Source organism: Protopterus annectens, chromosome 7.part0 (assembly GCF_019279795.1).
Source record: "Protopterus annectens isolate FY-2018-M chromosome 7.part0, PAN1.0, whole genome shotgun sequence".
Lineage (NCBI taxonomy): Eukaryota > Metazoa > Chordata > Ceratodontiformes > Protopteridae > Protopterus > Protopterus annectens.
Genome location: NC_056739.1, coordinates 1,981,207,419 through 1,981,229,743, shown reverse-complemented (window position 1 = coordinate 1,981,229,743; position 22,325 = coordinate 1,981,207,419). Strand labels below are relative to the sequence as shown.

The 22,325-nt window shown below is 40.6% G+C and overlaps 1 protein-coding gene across 1 annotated transcript in view; it reads left to right on the top strand.

Moving 5' to 3' along the window:
* The window catches only part of CERS3 (ceramide synthase 3), a 734,999-nt gene that overhangs the window by 293,686 nt on the left and 418,988 nt on the right, over window positions 1-22,325 (top strand). The window contains exon 4 of the mRNA XM_044078405.1: window positions 19,687-19,804. Within this exon, the coding sequence (XP_043934340.1) occupies window positions 19,687-19,804 (118 nt within the window). The remainder of the gene's footprint in view (window positions 1-19,686; window positions 19,805-22,325) is intronic.

The following is a 22,325-nucleotide window of genomic DNA, read 5'->3' as shown; positions in this document are numbered from 1 at the left end:
GTTGGTTGTTGGAGAGCCATGTTTCTACAGAGTTAAAGGATAACTGGGTAGCTGTTAAGACTTTTGAGTGAGAGTTAGTTATAGTTATGACTGTAGAGTCATCAGCATATTGTATAATAAAGGAGAGTGAGCAGGAGGTATAGAGCAAGTTTGTGAAGATGTTGAAAAGTAATGGCCCTAAAATGGATCCTTGGGGGACTCCCATTTGTATTTGTAGTGGAGTAGATAGAGCAGTATCCCATTTTACAGATTGGAATCTATCTCTTAGATAGCTTTCAAACCATGCCACTGTAACAGGAGAGAAATTGAGGTTGGACAGTTTGTTTAATATTAGAGAGGGAGAGATGGTATTGAAGGCCTTAGAGAGGTCAAGGAAGAGACAGGAGATAAGTTTATGGTCATCTCTGGCCAGGGAAATAATATTGAGAAAGGATAGGAGTGCCGTATAGGTACTATGCTTTGGTCGAAAACCATGTTGAGTAGGTGTAAGTAGGTTTTCCTGAGAGAGATGTTCCATGACTTGAGTATGAATGCACTTTTGAAGAACTTTAGATAGCGGGGAGAGGATAGCAATAGGCCTAAAGTTAGAGATTTCAGTGGAGTTACCTCCTTTGTGGATAGGTATAGTGTAGAAGTGTTTCTAGATGGAAGGTACTTTAGATTCTGAGATGGAACAGTTTATGAGGATAGAGACAGGATAGGCAAGTGAGTGGGCAGCTGACTGGAGAAAGCAGGATGGGATGTTATATGCAGATACAGAGCAGGGTTTACGTTTGGGGGGGTAAGGTACAGATGTGCGTTGTGGGGATGAGCTTGAGAGAAAAGATTTTACAAGGAGTTGTTGTTGAAGAGAAAGCTGGGATTGTGGGTTTTTTGTATTGGAGCTGCTTGAGTTAAAGAGGTTTGATATTGATTCCACAAAGTAAGTGTTGAAAGTGTTGGCTGTTTCTACTGGTGTCTTTTTTGGTGTAGGGTTGGGTGAGATAAGATTCCTGGATGGAGCATTTGATTGATTGTGCGCCATAATTTTTTTGGGTCTGATTTTAGTGTTGTAGGGGGGTTATAGTAGAATTCTTTTTTGTCTTTGTTGATTAGTCTTTTGACTTGGTTTCTTTGTTCTTTGTATCTTTGTAGATCATAAGGAGTTTTTGTTTGTAGCCATTTTTTCCATAACTTATCTCTAGACTTCATGAGAGCTCTTGTGTTTTTTGTTAGCCAAGGAGATATTTTAGCTTTTGTCCTAATTTCACGAGGTGGGGCTAGTGAGTTAACAATATCCAGAAAAGTAGAGTTGAAAGCAATGACAGCCTCATCTAAAGGAAGCTGAGTGAGGCAGTCCCAGTTTACTCTAGATATAATACTGTTAAAAATTTCAGGGTTAAAATTGGAGAGATTATGCCTAGTAAAAATTTTGTGTGGTTTTGGGGGATGACTAGTATATCTTAGCACTTTTATGGGTGAGTGGTCACTCAGGGAATCAGGGAGAGTTTCAGGATTGTGATATTTGGATGGAGCTGAGACAAGTATCCAATCTATGAGGGTATTTGTAGTGTGGGCGTTGTTAAAGTGTGTTGGCTTAGTAATTAGCTGGGTAAATCCGTATAGATTAATATTGTGCGTGGATCCAGGGTTATTAAGGGTTAGCCAATTGATGTTTATGTCACCAAGGAGGATTGTTTCATTTGGGATATTCAGGGACAAATAGGAGAGAATGTTTTCCAGTATTGGAATATTTTCTCCTGGTGGAATGTAGATGGCTACTATAGTGATTGTAGTGTAGTTGTTTAGTTTAAGGTTAACTGCCAGTCTTTCTGCTGGGGAGAAAGATGGTTTTGGCTGTGTGATGCGAGAAATACTGAGATTACTAGAATAGACTATGGCAACTCCACCTCCTTTTTTGTTCATTCTGTCTAGGCGAATCATGTTATAGCTGGGGGGAGAATATCTTTATCTAGGTTGTAGGGTTTAAGCCAGGTTTCAGTTACTGCAATGACATTAGGGGTATGATTTCCTATCCAAGCATGGAACTGACTAAGTTTGTTGAGAATGCTTCTGGTATTTATAGAATAGAAGGATATTTGTTTTTGGGGAGTAGTTTGAGGGGCTGAGGTGGGAGGAGTGTTTGGACTAGAGGTAAGGTTCGGGTTTGGACCTGGGTTTGAATGAATATCACCTGCTATAAGTATAGTAGTGGGGAAACGTTTGGATTTTGATGTGTTTGGGTAGTATATTTATTTATTTATTTATTTATTTAACATTTGTTGACTGGGAAAGTCCGACTAGATTCCACAGATCCTGTTTTCAGCGAGGCCCGGGGAGAAATGCTCCAGAAGCATGTCTTTAGAATAATCTAATCTAATAAACTTTGTCTTGTTTTTTGGAGTTAGGGAGTAAGAAGGTGGTATTTTTATTTTATTATTATTTTATTAGCTTTTCACAGTCTGAAATTGTATACACTTCATAATTGTTCAACACAGTCTTTGTAATTTTATAGCTCATGTAATACAACATTGGGCATTTATGGATATGTCATGTGATAGAAATGTTACTGATTTAACTTGCCTTGTTAATTCATCAGAGAAGTACAAAAGGGAAAAATTAGAAGTGGCAGGGATTCACATTTCAAATAATACCCTTTGTTTCTGGTAGTTATAAAAGATACATAATTTCAAGCAACATTCTTGAGAATTTTTCATTTCATTATGTTTTGCATTGCAATTAACTATTTGTGTTAATTTTATTTGAGTAGAACATTTTACGATGCTCTGGCATGACTATAGCACTAATGAAGAGCAAAAGAGCAAGAATGGCTGCTCTCTGAAATACAAAGGGTTTTGGCTGCATGTATTTCAAGTCCACCTGTCCTGGAGATGAGTGGGAGAACTCTGTAAATATTATATTAATTCAACTTTCTAATTACATTCAGAGCTGGTATATCACCATAAATCATTTTATGCTCATCCTTTCTATGACATGAAGTTATATATAATAAAGTGATAGAAGGCTGAAGATGTTGGGATTGCCATCTTACTTTATGGATACTTTTCTAAACACTGTGAAATGCAGCACTTCACTTGCCTTCTCATGAAAATAATATCTTAGTGGCACAAAGTACCCAGGGTCTCTCATAACTCTGAGTGATATAAAGTGAGAAACAAAAAAAAAATGAATGCATGCATGTATCTACTTCACCAAAGTGTTAATATGCTTTCTTTCCACACTTCTGACAAGCCCTACAAGGAAATTAGCACAAATGCAATAAAACTGAAAATACTTTTAAGCAAGATGTTTAGAAAGCAGCATGGTTTGCAAAAAAAATGCACCTTTCATGCAGTTACATTTTTTCTCCACCCCTTGATCTTCCTCAGGCATCAGCTATCTTCATTCCAGACATTGTCTTTGTATAACTTAGTGTTCCAATATTTTTTCACGACAAGGCTTAACTTAGTACATTAAATTATAATTTATTTGTCTGCAGTATCAAGTACCTGCTTATAAATGTTGGAGGGGCATGTTATGTGTGCTAGCTACCAGTAGATGGTGATATAGGGCCATTGATTGGTAGTGTTTTGTCTACTGAGGAGAACATAATCAAATAATGGTGTAAATTGCTTCACCTGCCACATGCCAATACATAATCTGTATTTTGGCTTCTGTTACAGTATAACCCATATATGTAAAAGTATTTTTTACAAGTTCTAAGAAAGGAAGAACTGTGTGCCATTCACATGCAAACAAATACATTATAGTTCAATTATTTGTTTCACTTGCCCTAAAATATTAGACTAGTAATTATACATAAAAGGTTTAACTACAGCACATATGTTTGCAATCAGAGTTTACATACAAGTTACAGTTACAAGGCTGTGGTGCAAAATAGTTTCCCAATTAACGTAGTAAGTTGGAAATAGCAAGTATTTCATTTCTGTCACATTCACTTGTCTTGTGGCCATAAATATGGCTCAGAGTTGTGAGACCTGCCTTCCAGTTTAACTTTGTTGTAATGTGTTACTTGATCACAGTTCTGAACTAGTCAACCCAGTGACACTAAGTACTTCAAAAACCAACCAGGTGAAAACTGATGTAGATGTAATATGACCTAACAGGTAATACAAGACTTCTTACAGGGCATAGATTGAAGGATAAAGATGAAGGTTCCACCCTTAAAATAGGTATAGTTAACATTTTACAAAGACAACTCAAGGCGACTGCAAAATGTTATATTCTGCCAAAATCTTTGAAATGTCAGCTCAAACCTGCTTTGCACTGAAACTTATTGACTGATCTCACATTGCTTGTGTATATAACATGTAAAGTAAAATGATAGTCTTATTTGGTACCACTGCAATAAACCTGAAATGAATGAAAATGTTACTTATACATACAATCTAGTTAACACATTTGGTTGTAGGTACATTTTGCTTGTACCAGCATAGATATAACATTAATTTTATTTACAAGTTGTGTAGGAGCACTTCACCATTTCCATACTATTTCAGTACTGTTAACACCAAACATATATAATAAGAAGATGTGGGAAACTCATTTGAGTGATTTCAGCATCCACAAAATTGCAGAAATATAGCCAACAGAATATGTGTTAAACATTTCACATTATATTAATTCAAAAGCTTACTGTAGATGTCTGGTAGTTAGAGAAATACCACATTTGCAAGGAAGTCAATAATATATATATATATATATATATATATATATATATATATATATATATATATATGTGTGTGTGTGTATATATATATATATATATATATATATATATAATAGACAAAAATTTACAATGTAACTATGTCTTGTATATACTATTCTGAAGTGAGGCTTTTTCTCCCAGGCCTCCACTGAAAATGGATATATATCCAGTTGGACCAGCCCGGTCAACAAATGTAAAATAAATAAATAAAATAAATAATTCTGCTAATATGAGTACAAACAAAAATGGTTAATATGTGACTGATGCTTTACTCTTTTGAAATTAAATATAAACAGCTGTACCTGTGGGAGGCAGACAAATACAAGAAATCTGTACACTGTGTGTTCCCTTTTTTTCAAATGAAATCACAAATAAACAGCTTATTGGTGGATGAAACTGTTCTTGTTCCTGCTTAACTTCAACGTTGAGGAAGTTGTTTGTCTGTTAAATTTACTTAATAAATTATATTTATTTTGCTCATTTCTGTGAGTTACATTTTTTGTGAGTGCTGGACTGCATCCATGAACATCTGCAACACTTTGCTTTGGTAGGAAAACAGCTGTAGTAGTACAGCATACAAATAAATAACATCTCTCTATGACCCTGCCTCAGATAAGTGCAAGGGGCGACCACTGTGGTGCTGTTCTGGTAAGGATCATAACATCTCTCTATGACCCTGCCTCAGATAAGTGCAAGGGGCGACCACTGTGGTGCTGTTCTGGTAAGGATCATAACATCTCTCTATGACCCTGCCTCAGATAAGTGCAAGGCGACCACTGTGGTGCTGTTCTGGTAAGGATCATAACATCTCTCTATGACCCTGCCTCAGATAAGTGCAAGGGGCGACCACTGTGGTGCTGTTCTGGTAAGGATCATAACATCTCTCTATGACCCTGCCTCAGATAAGTGCAAGGGGCGACCACTGTGGTGCTGTTCTGGTAAGGATCATAACATCTCTCTATGACCCTGCCTCAGATAAGTGCAAGGCGACCACTGTGGTGCTGTTCTGGTAAGGATCATAACATCTCTCTGTGACCCTGCCTCAGATAAGTGCAAGGGGCGACCACTGTGGTGCTGTTCTGGTAAGGATCATAACATCTCTCTGTGACCCTGCCTCAGATAAGTGCAAGGCGACCACTGTGGTGCTGTTCTGGTAAGGATCATAACATCTCTCTATGACCCTGCCTCAGATAAGTGCAAGGGCGACCACTGTGGTGCTGTTCTGGTAAGGATCATAACATCTCTCTATGACCCTGCCTCAGATAAGTGCAAGGGGCGACCACTGTGGTGCTGTTCTGGTAAGGATCATAACATCTCTCTATGACCCTGCCTCAGATAAGTGCAAGGCGACCACTGTGGTGCTGTTCTGGTAAGGATCATAACATCTCTCTATGACCCTGCCTCAGATAAGTGCAAGGCGACCACTGTGGTGCTGTTCTGGTAAGGATCATAACATCTCTCTATGACCCTGCCTCAGATAAGTGCAAGGCGACCACTGTGGTGCTGTTCTGGTAAGGATCATAACATCTCTCTATGACCCTGCCTCAGATAAGTGCAAGGCCACCACTGTGGTGCTGTTCTGGTAAGGATCATAACATCTCTCTATGACCCTGCCTCAGATAAGTGCAAGGCCACCACTGTGGTGCTGTTCTGGTAAGGATCATAACATCTCTCTATGACCCTGCCTCAGATAAGTGCAAGGGCGACCACTGTGGTGCTGTTCTGGTAAGGATCATAACATCTCTCTATGACCCTGCCTCAGATAAGTGCAAGGCGACCACTGTGGTGCTGTTCTGGTAAGGATCATAACATCTCTCTATGACCCTGCCTCAGATAAGTGCAAGGCGACCACTGTGGTGCTGTTCTGGTAAGGATCATAACATCTCTCTATGACCCTGCCTCAGATAAGTGCAAGGGGTGACCACTGTGGTGCTGTTCTGGTAAGGATCATAACATCTCTCTATGACCCTGCCTCAGATAAGTGCAAGGCCACCACTGTGGTGCTGTTCTGGTAAGGATCATAACATCTCTCTATGACCCTGCCTCAGATAAGTGCAAGGCGACCACTGTGGTGCTGTTCTGGTAAGGATCATAACATCTCTCTATGACCCTGCCTCAGATAAGTGCAAGGCGACCACTGTGGTGCTGTTCTGGTAAGGATCATAACATCTCTATGACCCTGCCTCAGATAAGTGCAAGGCGACCACTGTGGTGCTGTTCTGGTAAGGATCATAACATCTCTCTATGACCCTGCCTCAGATAAGTGCAAGGCGACCACTGTGGTGCTGTTCTGGTAAGGATCATAACATCTCTCTATGACCCTGCCTCAGATAAGTGCAAGGCCACCACTGTGGTGCTGTTCTGGTAAGGATCATAACATCTCTCTATGACCCTGCCTCAGATAAGTGCAAGGAGGCGACCACTGTGGTGCTGTTCTGGTAAGGATCATAACATCTCTCTATGACCCTGCCTCAGATAAGTGCAAGGCGACCACTGTGGTGCTGTTCTGGTAAGGATCATAACATCTCTCTATGACCCTGCCTCAGATAAGTGCAAGGCGACCACTGTGGTGCTGTTCTGGTAAGGATCATAACATCTCTCTATGACCCTGCCTCAGATAAGTGCAAGGCGACCACTGTGGTGCTGTTCTGGTAAGGATCATAACATCTCTCTATGACCCTGCCTCAGATAAGTGCAAGGCGACCACTGTGGTGCTGTTCTGGTAAGGATCATAACATCTCTCTATGACCCTGCCTCAGATAAGTGCAAGGGGCGACCACTGTGGTGCTGTTCTGGTAAGGATCATAACATCTCTCTATGACCCTGCCTCAGATAAGTGCAAGGCACCACTGTGGTGCTGTTCTGGTAAGGATCATAACATCTCTCTATGACCCTGCCTCAGATAAGTGCAAGGGCGACCACTGTGGTGCTGTTCTGGTAAGGATCATAACATCTCTATGACCCTGCCTCAGATAAGTGCAAGGGGCGACCACTGTGGTGCTGTTCTGGTAAGGATCATAACATCTCTCTGTGACCCTGCCTCAGATAAGTGCAAGGGGCGACCACTGTGGTGCTGTTCTGGTAAGGATCATAACATCTCTCTATGACCCTGCCTCAGATAAGTGCAAGGGGCGACCACTGTGGTGCTGTTCTGGTAAGGATCATAACATCTCTGTGACCCTGCCTCAGATAAGTGCAAGGCGACCACTGTGGTGCTGTTCTGGTAAGGATCATAACATCTCTATGACCCTGCCTCAGATAAGTGCAAGGCGACCACTGTGGTGCTGTTCTGGTAAGGATCATAACATCTCTCTGTGACCCTGCCACAGATAAGTGCAAGGGGCGACCACTGTGGTGCTGTTCTGGTAAGGATCATAACATCTCTGTGACCCTGCCTCAGATAAGTGCAAGGCGACCACTGTGGTGCTGTTCTGGTAAGGATCATAACATCTCTCTATGACCCTGCCTCAGATAAGTGCAAGGCGACCACTGTGGTGCTGTTCTGGTAAGGATCATAACATCTCTCTATGACCCTGCCTCAGATAAGTGCAAGGGCGACCACTGTGGTGCTGTTCTGGTAAGGATCATAACATCTCTCTATGACCCTGCCTCAGATAAGTGCAAGGGGTGACCACTGTGGTGCTGTTCTGGTAAGGATCATAACATCTCTCTATGACCCTGCCTCAGATAAGTGCAAGGGGCACCACTGTGGTGCTGTTCTGGTAAGGATCATAACATCTCTCTATGACCCTGCCTCAGATAAGTGCAAGGGGCGACCACTGTGGTGCTGTTCTGGTAAGGATCATAACATCTCTATGACCCTGCCTCAGATAAGTGCAAGGCGACCACTGTGGTGCTGTTCTGGTAAGGATCATAACATCTCTCTATGACCCTGCCTCAGATAAGTGCAAGGCGACCACTGTGGTGCTGTTCTGGTAAGGATCATAACATCTCTATGACCCTGCCTCAGATAAGTGCAAGGCCACCACTGTGGTGCTGTTCTGGTAAGGATCATAACATCTCTCTATGACCCTGCCTCAGATAAGTGCAAGGGGCGACCACTGTGGTGCTGTTCTGGTAAGGATCATAACATCTCTCTATGACCCTGCCTCAGATAAGTGCAAGGGGCGACCACTGTGGTGCTGTTCTGGTAAGGATCATAACATCTCTCTATGACCCTGCCTCAGATAAGTGCAAGGGGCGACCACTGTGGTGCTGTTCTGGTAAGGATCATAACATCTCTATGACCCTGCCTCAGATAAGTGCAAGGGCGACCACTGTGGTGCTGTTCTGGTAAGGATCATAACATCTCTGTATGACCCTGCCTCAGATAAGTGCAAGGAGCGACCACTGTGGTGCTGTTCTGGTAAGGATCATAACATCTCTCTATGACCCTGCCTCAGATAAGTGCAAGGCGACCACTGTGGTGCTGTTCTGGTAAGGATCATAACATCTCTATGACCCTGCCTCAGATAAGTGCAAGGCGACCACTGTGGTGCTGTTCTGGTAAGGATCATAACATCTCTCTATGACCCTGCCTCAGATAAGTGCAAGGGCGACCACTGTGGTGCTGTTCTGGTAAGGATCATAACATCTCTCTATGACCCTGCCTCAGATAAGTGCAAGGGCGACCACTGTGGTGCTGTTCTGGTAAGGATCATAACATCTCTATGACCCTGCCTCAGATAAGTGCAAGGGGCGACCACTGTGGTGCTGTTCTGGTAAGGATCATAACATCTCTCTATGACCCTGCCTCAGATAAGTGCAAGGGCGACCACTGTGGTGCTGTTCTGGTAAGGATCATAACATCTGTCTATGACCCTGCCTCAGATAAGTGCAAGGGCCACCACTGTGGTGCTGTTCTGGTAAGGATCATAACATCTCTCTATGACCCTGCCTCAGATAAGTGCAAGGCCACCACTGTGGTGCTGTTCTGGTAAGGATCATAACATCTCTCTATGACCCTGCCTCAGATAAGTGCAAGGCGACCACTGTGGTGCTGTTCTGGTAAGGATCATAACATCTCTCTATGACCCTGCCTCAGATAAGTGCAAGGGGCGACCACTGTGGTGCTGTTCTGGTAAGGATCATAACATCTCTATGACCCTGCCTCAGATAAGTGCAAGGACCACTGTGGTGCTGTTCTGGTAAGGATCATAACATCTCTCTGTGACCCTGCCTCAGATAAGTGCAAGGCGACCACTGTGGTGCTGTTCTGGTAAGGATCATAACATCTCTCTGTGACCCTGCCTCAGATAAGTGCAAGGCGACCACTGTGGTGCTGTTCTGGTAAGGATCATAACATCTCTCTGTGACCCTGCCTCAGATAAGTGCAAGGCGACCACTGTGGTGCTGTTCTGGTAAGGATCATAACATCTCTATGACCCTGCCTCAGATAAGTGCAAGGGCGACCACTGTGGTGCTGTTCTGGTAAGGATCATAACATCTCTCTGTGACCCTGCCTCAGATAAGTGCAAGGCACCACTGTGGTGCTGTTCTGGTAAGGATCATAACATCTCTCTATGACCCTGCCTCAGATAAGTGCAAGGCGACCACTGTGGTGCTGTTCTGGTAAGGATCATAACATCTCTCTATGACTCTGCCTCAGATAAGTGCAAGGGCGACCACTGTGGTGCTGTTCTGGTAAGGAACATAACATCTCTCTATGACCCTGCCTCAGATAAGTGCAAGGGGCGACCACTGTGGTGCTGTTCTGGTAAGGATCATAACATCTCTCTATGACCCTGCCTCAGATAAGTGCAAGGCTTACCACTGTGGTGCTGTTCTGGTAAGGATCATAACATCTCTCTATGACCCTGCCTCAGATAAGTGCAAGGCGACCACTGTGGTGCTGTTCTGCAAGGATCATAACATCTCTCTATGACCCTGCCTCAGATAAGTGCAAGGCGACCACTGTGGTACTGTTCTGGTAAGGATCATAACATCTCTCTATGACCCTGCCTCAGATAAGTGCAAGGCGACCACTGTGGTGCTGTTCTGGTAAGGATCATAACATCTCTCTATGACCCTGCCTCAGATAAGTGCAAGGGGCGACCACTGTGGTGCTCTTCTGGTAAGGATCATAACATCTCTCTATGACCCTGCCTCAGATAAGTGCAAGGGGCGACCACTGTGGTGCTGTTCTGGTAAGGATCATAACATCTCTCTGTGACCCTGCCTCAGATAAGTGCAAGGGGCGACCACTGTGGTGCTGTTCTGGTAAGGATCATAACATCTCTCTGTGACCCTGCCTCAGATAAGTGCAAGGGGCGACCACTGTGGTGCTGTTCTGGTAAGGATCATAACATCTCTCTATGACCCTGCCTCAGATAAGTGCAAGGGGCGACCACTGTGGTGCTGTTCTGGTAAGGATCATAACATCTCTCTATGACCCTGCCTCAGATAAGTGCAAGGGGCGACCACTGTGGTGCTGTTCTGGTAAGGATCATAACATCTCTCTATGACCCTGCCTCAGATAAGTGCAAGTGGCGACCACTGTGGTGCTGTTCTGGTAAGGATCCATCCAAATGAGCAGACTCCATTTACTAGGGCCCTCTATCTTTATTGTGGCCAATATCATATCTATGCTACCACAATATCACCTACTTCAGGGCTACCTAACTAAATGTATGACACTTTGATGTACACCACTCAGTAAGTTCTTTTGGTGCTGAAGTGTGCAGATAACCTAATAAATATTGATGAGAAAGTGGAAGCAAAATCACCATTGTCTTTCATGTAGTTAGAAGTGCTACTTAATATTTAGGTAAATATTGGGTCTGTCCTTAAATAAATCACTGTCTTACTCAAATCTGTGTATGACTTAAATGTTGTTGTTGTTGTCTTTCGGCTTTTCCCGGTTAGGGATTGCCACAGCTGAAATCCGGTCCACTAATGATTGGCAGTAGATTTGCATGAACGCCGAGGTGCCAGCTGTATGACTTAAATACCATCTATTAATTAAGTAAATATGATGTATTTAAGTAAACCGCCATCTTACTACAGTGGACTTCCATTCTTACTGTGCATGATGTTAAAGGAGACTGAACAATAACCTGCCAAGAAAGAGAACATTCTAGCCTCATTCAAGAAAATAGAGACTATCATCTACATAATGGCATCCTTCTTAGAGCTAACAGAAGCCAGGAAAATCAAACACTTGGTAGCAATATCCCAATGTCCACCTCTGTTTCATGTCAAGACAAGATAGCTGTGAGGTGTTATTTTTTCAGAATTGTGGTGGGTGTAGCATCACACGGAACAGTTCAGTGCCACTAAAACTGATTGAGTAAGGTATTTTTAAGTGTTACATGTTAAGACATGTAGCTTTGGAGTAAGTGATAATATGGTAGCATGGATAAAATACTGTCCACAAAAAAATTCTACAGAAGGTCATAGTAAATGGAGTCTGCTGATATGAAAGGACACTTAGTTGTCACCACTAAGACCTGTCCTTTTTGATATATTTGCAAGAGACATTGCAGATGGTCTTGAAGAAAAAAAAGTTATGTTATAAAGCTGATACACAAGGGCAGCCAGACAGGTGATGGACTGCAGTTTGTCTGTTAGACAGTACCACAACATATATTTTCACTAAGAGCCTCTCCCATTGAATGCTAGCTGCACACTTAGTCCCATAGTGGCTGTGGTGTTTGGCATATATCAATCAGTGGCACAGAGGAGCTGCTCCATCATGGGTGGCTGCCAAGTGTCCTTACTTCATTGCAGACAAATATTGTCATGATGAATTTCAATGATGGCAATTCAGTCCGTTAACCATCAGCTATTTTTTCTTCAAGGTACTGAACCCTTAACATGAAGGCATAGAAAAGATAATAAGGGAATTTGCAAATTTAATGGAACAAAAAAATAAAACAGCTCAAATTCAGTGTAAAAATGCAAAATATTGCAAAATATTGCACGTGGGAAACAGTATCTTATACAAAAAGTATAAAACCGGGGGGGGAGTAGTAGTAATAAAATAACTTGTGTGGGTTACTTATATTTGATGATCTAAAGGTAATTTATCAGAAAGACAAAGCAGCAGAAATATCAGATGGTGTACTGGAATGCAAAGTAAAAGGCAGCCACAGTGGAAAATTAGAAATCATCCCTCTCTGCATAGGCAGCTAGTCATAACCAAACTGGAGTAGTGTATACAGTTCTCTAGACCTCATGTTTCTCCAGGATGTGCACAGAATAGAGGCAAAGAAAAGCAGGAAACAAAAATGGTACCTACCCTTTACTATGCAAAGAAAAAAAATTTTAAGCTTAGTGTCAGTCTTAAAGAAAGGAAACTGGTGGCTTGGGAGTATGATAGTGCCATTTAGGTAGTTCTGTGAAATCCACTAAGTCTAAATGGGTTGCTCTTGCAAAAAACACACACAAACACACACACACACACACACACACACACACACATATATATATATATATATATATATATATATATATATATATATATATCTATATATATATATATATATATATGTATATATATATATATAAAATAAGCATAGACAGTCAAGAGATACAGGGATTCTGTACCTGACAGATAAGCATATCCTAATGGTAATGTTAGGAATGTTGTTTTGATGTACTGTGTCAAATAACAGATTTGTATTTCACCATATTGTGCAAACCTTCAGGGAATATGCTTCTAACAGGTGCACGAGCTTTTCATATATCACATGTGCACTATTCATCAATGTGGCTTAGAGTATGATGGTGCATACTTCCATATTCTCCACCTCTCAAGGGGAAGGCAAGAGAGCTGGTGTCTGAGGATGAGGGGTTGGGAAGGTGGCTTAATGGCTGAGATGTTTGCTTTACAAACACAAGGTGCAGGGTTTGAGTCTCATAAGGGATAATTGGCTAGCCTTAAAATGTCTCACAAGGGCACTTAGCTTAGTACTAAACTATGAACCTATGATTGATAGTCAAAACCAGACCATCATAGTTAGCAAGAAGACATTTTTGGTCAAACTTACAGTGCAGCTGAATATTGGGACTGCTACCACCACTTGTATTCCAACAGGATGAAATAGATGACCACTTGCATGTCTAAAGTATGAAATAGCTAGTTCAAATCTTTCTGTATCATATATCATTGATGTAAAATTATTTGAACACTAAGACAATTGTGTAGGTAAGAATAAATATTGGTTTGGCACTAGGGAGTCAGTCTCCCTCAATGACCTTAAAGTCTAAACACTGGATACAATGAACTTATGAACTTAAGAATGTGGTTCATGCTAACCTAACTTATGTTAAATCAATAAGTAATGAATGTAAACATTTGGATCTGGTATATCAGAGGAGAATGAGTCACCAAATCACCACTCAGTCATTATTTAAAGCACAGAAAACAAGCATACCAGAAAACATCTCTCTAAACAGAAAATAATGAAAAACATCAACTTACGTGTTTTACATGGTGTGCAGAACGCTACAATATGCCTGTTGCAAGGTCTGTGATCACACATGTCAAGTCTATTATCTTGGTATTTTTCAGTGCATTGTCTAATGTGCATATTCCCTACTGTCGGATGCCGTTTTCTTAGGTAAGACATTGCACGTCAGTCTTTATGGATTATTCTTCCAAATATTCTGTCTCATTTTTGATGTCACTTACCTGTTGATTCATTATTCTGTGAGTGGTTGCTTTCTGCAGAGATGCTTGAGGGATGCATCAGTTAATATGTGAGTTCCTTGCTGTTAGCTGATCCATGTTCTAATGAAACCTGAATTATCAAACTACTTTCCTGTGTTTCAGTGAAACAGGGATATTTAATAAAGTGAGATTCTGGAACAGTGAGGGTAAAGAGGTTTAAACCTATCCTCAATACTGTACAATTTCAGACTTACTAAAGTCTGAAATATAGCGCCCAAGCGACATACCTCCCTTGCAAAAAAACACTGTTTTGCATTTTTATTTATGATGATAGTTATTTTCCCCCAGCTGGAATGTTTTTATGAATGTTGCCTGTATGTTCGCCATGTATTCCTAGTATATCCTAGTAAATGACAGACATTTTTTAGCTCCCTACTGAAATGTCATCACTCGTAATGCTGTGTGCCAAAAAGCTGAAAAATAAGCACTGAAAATCTAGAGGGACAAATCTCGAACATCATTCTTCTCTTTTAAACTTTTTTTTTTTTTGCTGGGTGTCAAGCTCTCCTGCATCACCCCCATGTCAAACTTTTATATACCAGCTATGAAACTGTCATAAATTGGAGAAGAGGGAATATTCAGGAAATGGCATTCATGGATATAACATGAGTAAGTCCATTTGTTTTTTCAGCCATTCAGTCTCCATGTTTCAGGACTAGGTCTATCGTGTCCAGGCACTTCAAATGGTTATTACATTTTTTCCATAAGTGTATCAAACAGCAATCTTGACATCAGTAGTGGAAAATGGTAAAAATTACACCTGACAGATCCCTTGTGTGGTTATACCGCCCACAACACCTTTTTCAGATAATCATTTCCAAGGCTACCTTTACTCAAACAAAAGGGAATACTTGTTTCTTAACAAATGTCAGGCATTTGCTTTTCCTCCTTTTCCTTTCTTTGGGAATTCCAGAATAAGTTTTTTGGAACATGGCATATGAATTTCTCTGATTTGAGCATTAGTATCTTGGAAAAAGCTTTGTTTTTCCTTGTTAGTGAGACACTTCAGTACTTTGGGGTTGGAGTTTTGTACTTTGCCTTCTGGTGCTGTCTTATGTTAATGTCAGGTATACTTAGAAGTTTTGCCTAAGACTATTTTCCTGAGAGAATCATGCAGTGTAGTGGCTGATGTGTGATCTTGTGAAAGGGGGTACCCTTAAAATAAATGAGACGTGTGCTTTGATGAAGGGTTATGGTTGTGGGCAGTATCAGTGGAAACCTTCATGTCATCCAAGGAGCCATTTATTTTCTGTGCCCAGTTTCTTGTAACTTCATGTCATGAGGCCAGAGCCTATTTCATCAGTCTGTGGAAAACAGGCCCTAATGGGATGCTGTGCCATCACAGAGCACAGGAACTCATTCATCCACATTCAGATTAGTGGTACAGAGGCAGCTGTATTTTCTGTGATTCTTCCTCTAAGGGGTCATTCTCAATGCAACATTTTACCAGTACAAAACAATCCAGTTCCCTCCTTTAAAAAAATGTAAGGCGAGAGTTCTTAAGATCTCATCCCTTCACTGCATTCCTTTCCTATTATAGAATCATAGGATGGATCTCTATCAGTTTAGTGTAAAATCTGTTCCGTGAATGGCATTTTCAGTGTACTTTCATCAAACATGCAATTCATCGAACTGTTCATACTGAGATCGTGGTACAGTGAGGATTGTGAAATTTGCCCTTTCCCCACTGTAGGGTGATCTCAGAGTTGGTATATATAATTAGCAGGGGTGTGGGGGTGCAGCTCCCAAAAATGAGAGGAATTCAATGAATGGCATTTCTTATGGCTCGATGTAGTGATATAGACCCCTTAGGATCATAGGAAGTTACTAGGCTGATGGGTCTAGGGCCCTTACAAGCATATCCAAGTTCTACCCTTATTTCCATGATCAGCACATATTGCCTCTGTCCAAGAGGAACACAGGTGGAACCTCTGTGGTGAATTTATGGTTACAGATCCAATTGTCCAGACCGTGTTTGAAGAGGTCCATCAAGGTGGTCTGTTTGACATGAAGTGGGAGTCTGTTCCAAAGGTGTGGTAACCTCTGGGAGACAAATCTGTCTCTCCAGCAGGTTCCATTAATGTCACATACCAGGTTAAGGTCTTTAGAGTGAGTAACCTGTGTAACATTTGACTTGTGGATATGCAGCATTTCCAATAAAGCAGGGTCAGAGATTGCTTCATATGCAAGGTAGAGATTGCCTCTGAGTAGTCTGCATGAAACAGAATAAAGTGACAGTGATTTCAGATGATCCGCATAGGACAGAAGTTGAAGACCTTGAATTTGCCTTGTGAGGAACCTTTGTGGTCTCCCCAGTTGCTGCAGGTGCTTGGAAAGGTGTTGGTACTCAATTATTGGCCTGACGAGGGAAGAGGACAGGGAGGTTATAGCTTCTTATTTTCTGGAGGCAATGCCCTTATAATGAGATGAGTAATACAGAACGCCCTTCTTACCACTGTGGAGACATGGTGATCAAAGGTAATGTTGCTGTCAACCTGTGTGCCCAGGTTTCTCACCACTGAGTGCATACTTAGGGTGTTGCTATTGATGTGGCAGTTAGCTGGAACATTGTTCTTACTGAAAGGGATAATAATACATTTTTAGCACTGAGTTTAAGGCCATGACTTTGGCACCAATCATTTGTTTGTGTAAGACCTTCTTGTAGGATGTTGACATCATTTGGAGATTCTATGACTGGTCCCAATTTGCAGTCATCAGCAAACATTGTCAGCCACAGAGCTTCAGTTTTAGCTTGCACTTCAGAGAAATAGATTCTAAACAGTAGAGGTCCCAGGACTGATCCCCGTGGATCACCACTGGTTACAGGTCTGCTGTTGGAGGTGGATTAACCTATTTTGACTATATGGGTTCTATCACTGAGCCAGTTAGCAACCCATCTAATGATATAAGGGTTGATACCTAGCTGGGTGAGTTTGTCAATGATCCTATGTGGGGGATATTGTCAAAATCCTTGGCTAAGTCTAGGTAGGCTGTATGCACAGATTTCCCCTCATCCAGGGCCTTGGTGACTGTCTCAAAGAAGTCCCAATAGGTTGAACAGGCATGATCTCCCTTTGACAAATCCAAACTGAGTAGGGTCAAGTGTTTGAAGATTACCTATATCTTTGTTGATAAGGCCCATTATAATTTGCTCCATGGCCTTGCAGATAAGGCTAGTTAGGCTAATAGGTCTATAGTTCCCAGGGTCAGTGGAAGCACCAATTTTGTGAAAGGGAATAACAGTGGCTGTTTTCCATTCAGCTGGGATGAAGCCGGTGCTTAGACTATGACTAAAAAGAGTACCCATTGTGTTGCTAATTCTTGTTGGAGCCCATGTAGGACGCAGCCTGGGATGTTATCAGGTCCCATAGATGCTGTGTTTTTGCCTTAGAGAGGGTGTTTACAACCTGCTCTTAAGAGATACAAGGTAGGGGACAGGTGGTAGGGATGTTATGGGGTACATGTGATGAGGACAGGAGAGTGATGCTTTCACAGAACCTGTCAGCCAACAAGTCAGCTATGTCTACAGGCTCAGTATATCTGGTATCATTAAGTATGATTTCATCACAAATCTGAGCCTTTCCTTTTAGGTTACTGATGTAACTAAAGAATGCCTTATGGTTGTCGTTAGTTGAGGAGGCTAATTTGGATTAGTAGTTTGCTTTGAGGACTTCACAAGAAGTCGTATTCGCTTGTTTAAGCTGAGGAGGGAGTTTTTCCAGTATAGCGCTCACTCCTTCTTGCTCTTAGACAGCAATTTCTTATTATTATTGTTAAGCCTGCTAATGGCAGTTGTCCACCAGGCAGGTTTGCTCTTCCTTGAAGAGCTTGTTTTAGTTCTATCAGGTACAACTGAGTCAATGCAGCTATACAGGTGTTTGTATAAAGCATTGGTGTATAACTCGGCATAGTTGACAGTTCCATCTGGGGGGGGTGGGGTTCAGTGAAACAGTGAAGTATTTTCAGGATATTTTGACACTGGTTAAGATATAAGGATGTCCCTTCTTTCTGGTATTTTGCTGGTATAGTGTCTTGCTGATAGTTTAGAAACTCACAAAAGAGGTATGGTGTCTGCATTCTGTAAGCCAAACCATGAGAGAAGGTGCTTCATTAAAACAGACTCATGACTAACACATGGGCTCAGCTTTAAATTGCTGTTCTACTTCCAAACATGGAAGTTCCAGATGCTTTCATTATAGCTTCCTGGAAGTTTATTTTCCTCATATAGAAACATTACAGTAATGTAAATGGTCAGTACACCAGGTGTGAGTGGTTGCATTGTGTGGTGAATTGGGAAATAAAATGGTATGAAATGCTTCCTGAATTGTTCAAATTATTCACACAACTGCTTAATATATAGCTCCCATCAGTTGCCATTGCAAATGTTTACAAAAATGTGACCCAGCTTAAAACTGGTCTGTTTTCCTTGTTGCTTTTTTTTTTTTTTTTTTTTGCATATTATTAGACAAGGAGCATTGTGGCAGATCTTGTTAGTGAAATGACACTCCACTGACCAATAATTATTATTTAGCAGTTACAAAAACCCATTCATTGAAGTTGTGTCCCTAACCTATTAATTGTATTTCATGTTATGTCTTGCCTGCTTGCACTAAAGGTGCACATTTGCCAAAGTGAATAAAAGCAGTCCTATGTATGTATAGGAGTACTGCTATAGAATATTTTTAGCTGACCAAGCTGGAAATGTGAGCTTTGGAGATAAAGCCTTTATTTACATGCAGCTATGTATCACAGTGTTTACAGATTCTTCAAATAGCAACACTTGTTTTGATGTTTTTTTGCTATTTGGGATGATATCTTATATTCAGTGAGGTGGACCTGAAGTGCAACTGAATCATTTTCCCCCTGAGAAGAGACGCTGTCTCTTTACAACACAGCTTCTGGACTACCTTGCTATGATGTCAAAAAAAGTGATAAATTTTAGCAAATGTGGCTCTTTAAAGAACATTCATTCAAGCTAGGCCTTTGTATTATACATCACGCAGGAATGACAAACACTACAATGTGATTAATACCAATGTATCAACAAATAATCAGAGATACTTGAGTAGGAGAGACTTTGGTATCTTCATTCTGGTTAAACTGGCATGAAATATGTTTTTGTTTGTAGGCAAAAATGTGAATGACAGTCATAAATAAACCAGATAAAAACAACTGAAATAAAATACTGATATCCTATATTTTCATAAAACAGTTCAGTATTTTTTGCTGAAATCTGAAATTTTAATATTTATAAGACAAGTCAGTTACAAATTATTTATCTTGATTTTACTGTTGCATTTTTTAGGTTGGTAGCATTGCCATTTGCAAAGTCCCTCAGTATTAAGAATAGAGCACGACTGCAAGCCACACCAAATGCTGTGTTAGAGAAGTTTTTCTCTACACAGTCCAAGATTCCTTCCCAGGTAAGTCAGTCATACATAAGAAATATGATTAATTCACTACAAACCTCATTTTTTCATTAAGGATTTCTTTTCTTTGAAAGACAGATGTGCCTTCAAGTACAAAAATTGTTCATTATACTTAGACACGACACATTTACAAACACAACCACACACATACACACATCATACACTGCTTAAAGTAATGTTGTTAATACTCTTAAAAAGCATTTTTCCTTTTGGAGGCTGATTGTAACAATAAGCCATAATATTTGGGTTTAAACACCTTATGTCTCCCTTTTTGCTAGCCAGAGCTTCTCTAAGTAGAGTTATATTTTCTGCAAGGAACCAGTACTTATTTTTTTGTCTTTGCAAAGGTTCTGAGATAGTTGCAACAAGAGTATCTTACACATCTTGTGCCATTCCATATTCTGTTCTATTCATGTTGAATTGAGTGTGTCTGTAATCTGTCGTTATGCCCAGGGACAGTGTTATTCATAGGCCAATTAGAAATCCGCCTATGGTGCTGTACTAAGATCATTCTTCCTGACTTCCTTATTTATTTTATCGTAGTTCTACAAAATGCATTTACATCACAGTGTGATGGGTGCCTTGGGGGGGGGGTGCTTCACTTGACTTGCCCATTCAAGTCAAAGTCACACCAGTGTTGCATTACCTTGCAACGTTCAAATGATAGGTGCAAAGCCATCAATATGACTAAAGTGAAGGCTAGCATCACTATGATAAGATTTTTCTTTAATATAATGCTGGGCTGTTGAAGGAGTTAGGATGGACAAGAAGGCTATTTAGCTGAATTCTGGTGAGAGATACTTTGAGACTGAAGCAATGAGATAAGTGGGTTTTATTTCATGATGATGGCAGTGGGCAACCACATATTTTGGATGATATTTATGATTATGTGATTTGCTTGTAACAACTTGGAATACTGTAATGTGCAGACTACTAACAAAGGGGAACTTATTACATGAACATGGCATCAGACCTCATGATTATAACTGCTGGATGGGGGTTGGATATACCTCTCAAATGCCCTAATTTTGGTGCAAAAAACGTATCTATCTCTCCAAATCCCTGGTAAATTTAGGAGAAAAGGTGAGGATTACACTTCATGAACAATGACAATAATTAGAGTTATAGACTTCTTTTGCTTCAGAAAATGCATATTATTTTTGTATTGTCAACTCCTCATTTTACTAGTAGTAATATATTTAAAAAGTGTCCTGACTAATTTTGGATTTGTACCTGATTCTGAAGGTAAAAAGTTGAGAGGTATGGTGTTGGGTTAGCTAGATGCTCTTTGTTGTTTGCTCAATTTTAAGCAATCACTTCTAACAGTTTTGCAGGATTAGAGTACATTTGTGAGAAGTAAGATAAACTACTTAATTTGACACTTGATATGCACAGATGGAGTAGAGAAAATTGCTAGGACTGTGTGCAGGAAAATGACTAGCTGCCTGCTATTGCTTATTATTCTGGTTTTGCTGGACTAGTGTGATTTGTGTGAAGCAACACTGAATACTTTAATATGTGGCAACTGAAACAGAAGTAAAATGCATTCTAATTGCAAGATGGTTATCCTGTTTTTATTACAATCCAACATCTAAACTGTATATAGATGTGGCTATAACTGCTTTTTGGCATTGTCTGGATCAAAGTAACTGATCCTCTTGTCACCTACCCAGTTTACAGTGATTTCACAAAGCGATAAAATGAATCATGGAATACCCACATCTCCATTGCTTCTAGTGGGCAGGTGACTCCCACACACTAGGCTGTATAAGCAGAGTTTAACACAGGTTTAGTTGTGGCATCTGCCCTGTATCCCACCACTCTAAAATCAGCCCTGCTCAGAGGCACATCACTATACCTTATGTGGGGAGCTGGGGATGATGCCATTATTTCTTTAACTTTTTTCACACACTTTGGAGGGGCACGCAGAAAACCTAAGTTTGTACAGGAACAGTATGCTTTCATTTTTCCCTCCATATTCAAACATCAGATGCATATACTGGTGGCTATCTTTTGAAGAAGGGTAAAGTAGCATTATGTTTGTTTGTCTCTCTTCAACTATGTTCTTTTTGTTTCTAAAGTTTTGTAAAAGTGTGACATTATCCAAATTTGACACCAGACAGGATACACAGAAATTGACTTCCTTTTTAAGGTGGTTTAGGAAGATGGGTACTGTTTCTAGGTGTGATTTATCATCACAAACATTTGTCTTCTGTTCAGTCTTCTGTGTTTATTATGCATTGCTATTCGTTTGACTTTGAGCATTAAACCTCACTTACAACTCCTTTCTTCCTTAAAATGAAAAAACAAATATGATTTAATTTTTTCCTTGTGTATGATTTTGTTGAGCTCATCATTTAATCAAAAAATTGATAAGAAGCTAAAAGCATCTATAACCCTATGGTTACTGATGTCTAGTGATCCCTAGACCCCCCCCCCCAGCTTAGTTTAATTATTATTACCCAGTCATGGTCAGTAAGAATGCTTTGTAATGATTCAAGGAAAACCAGAGTTG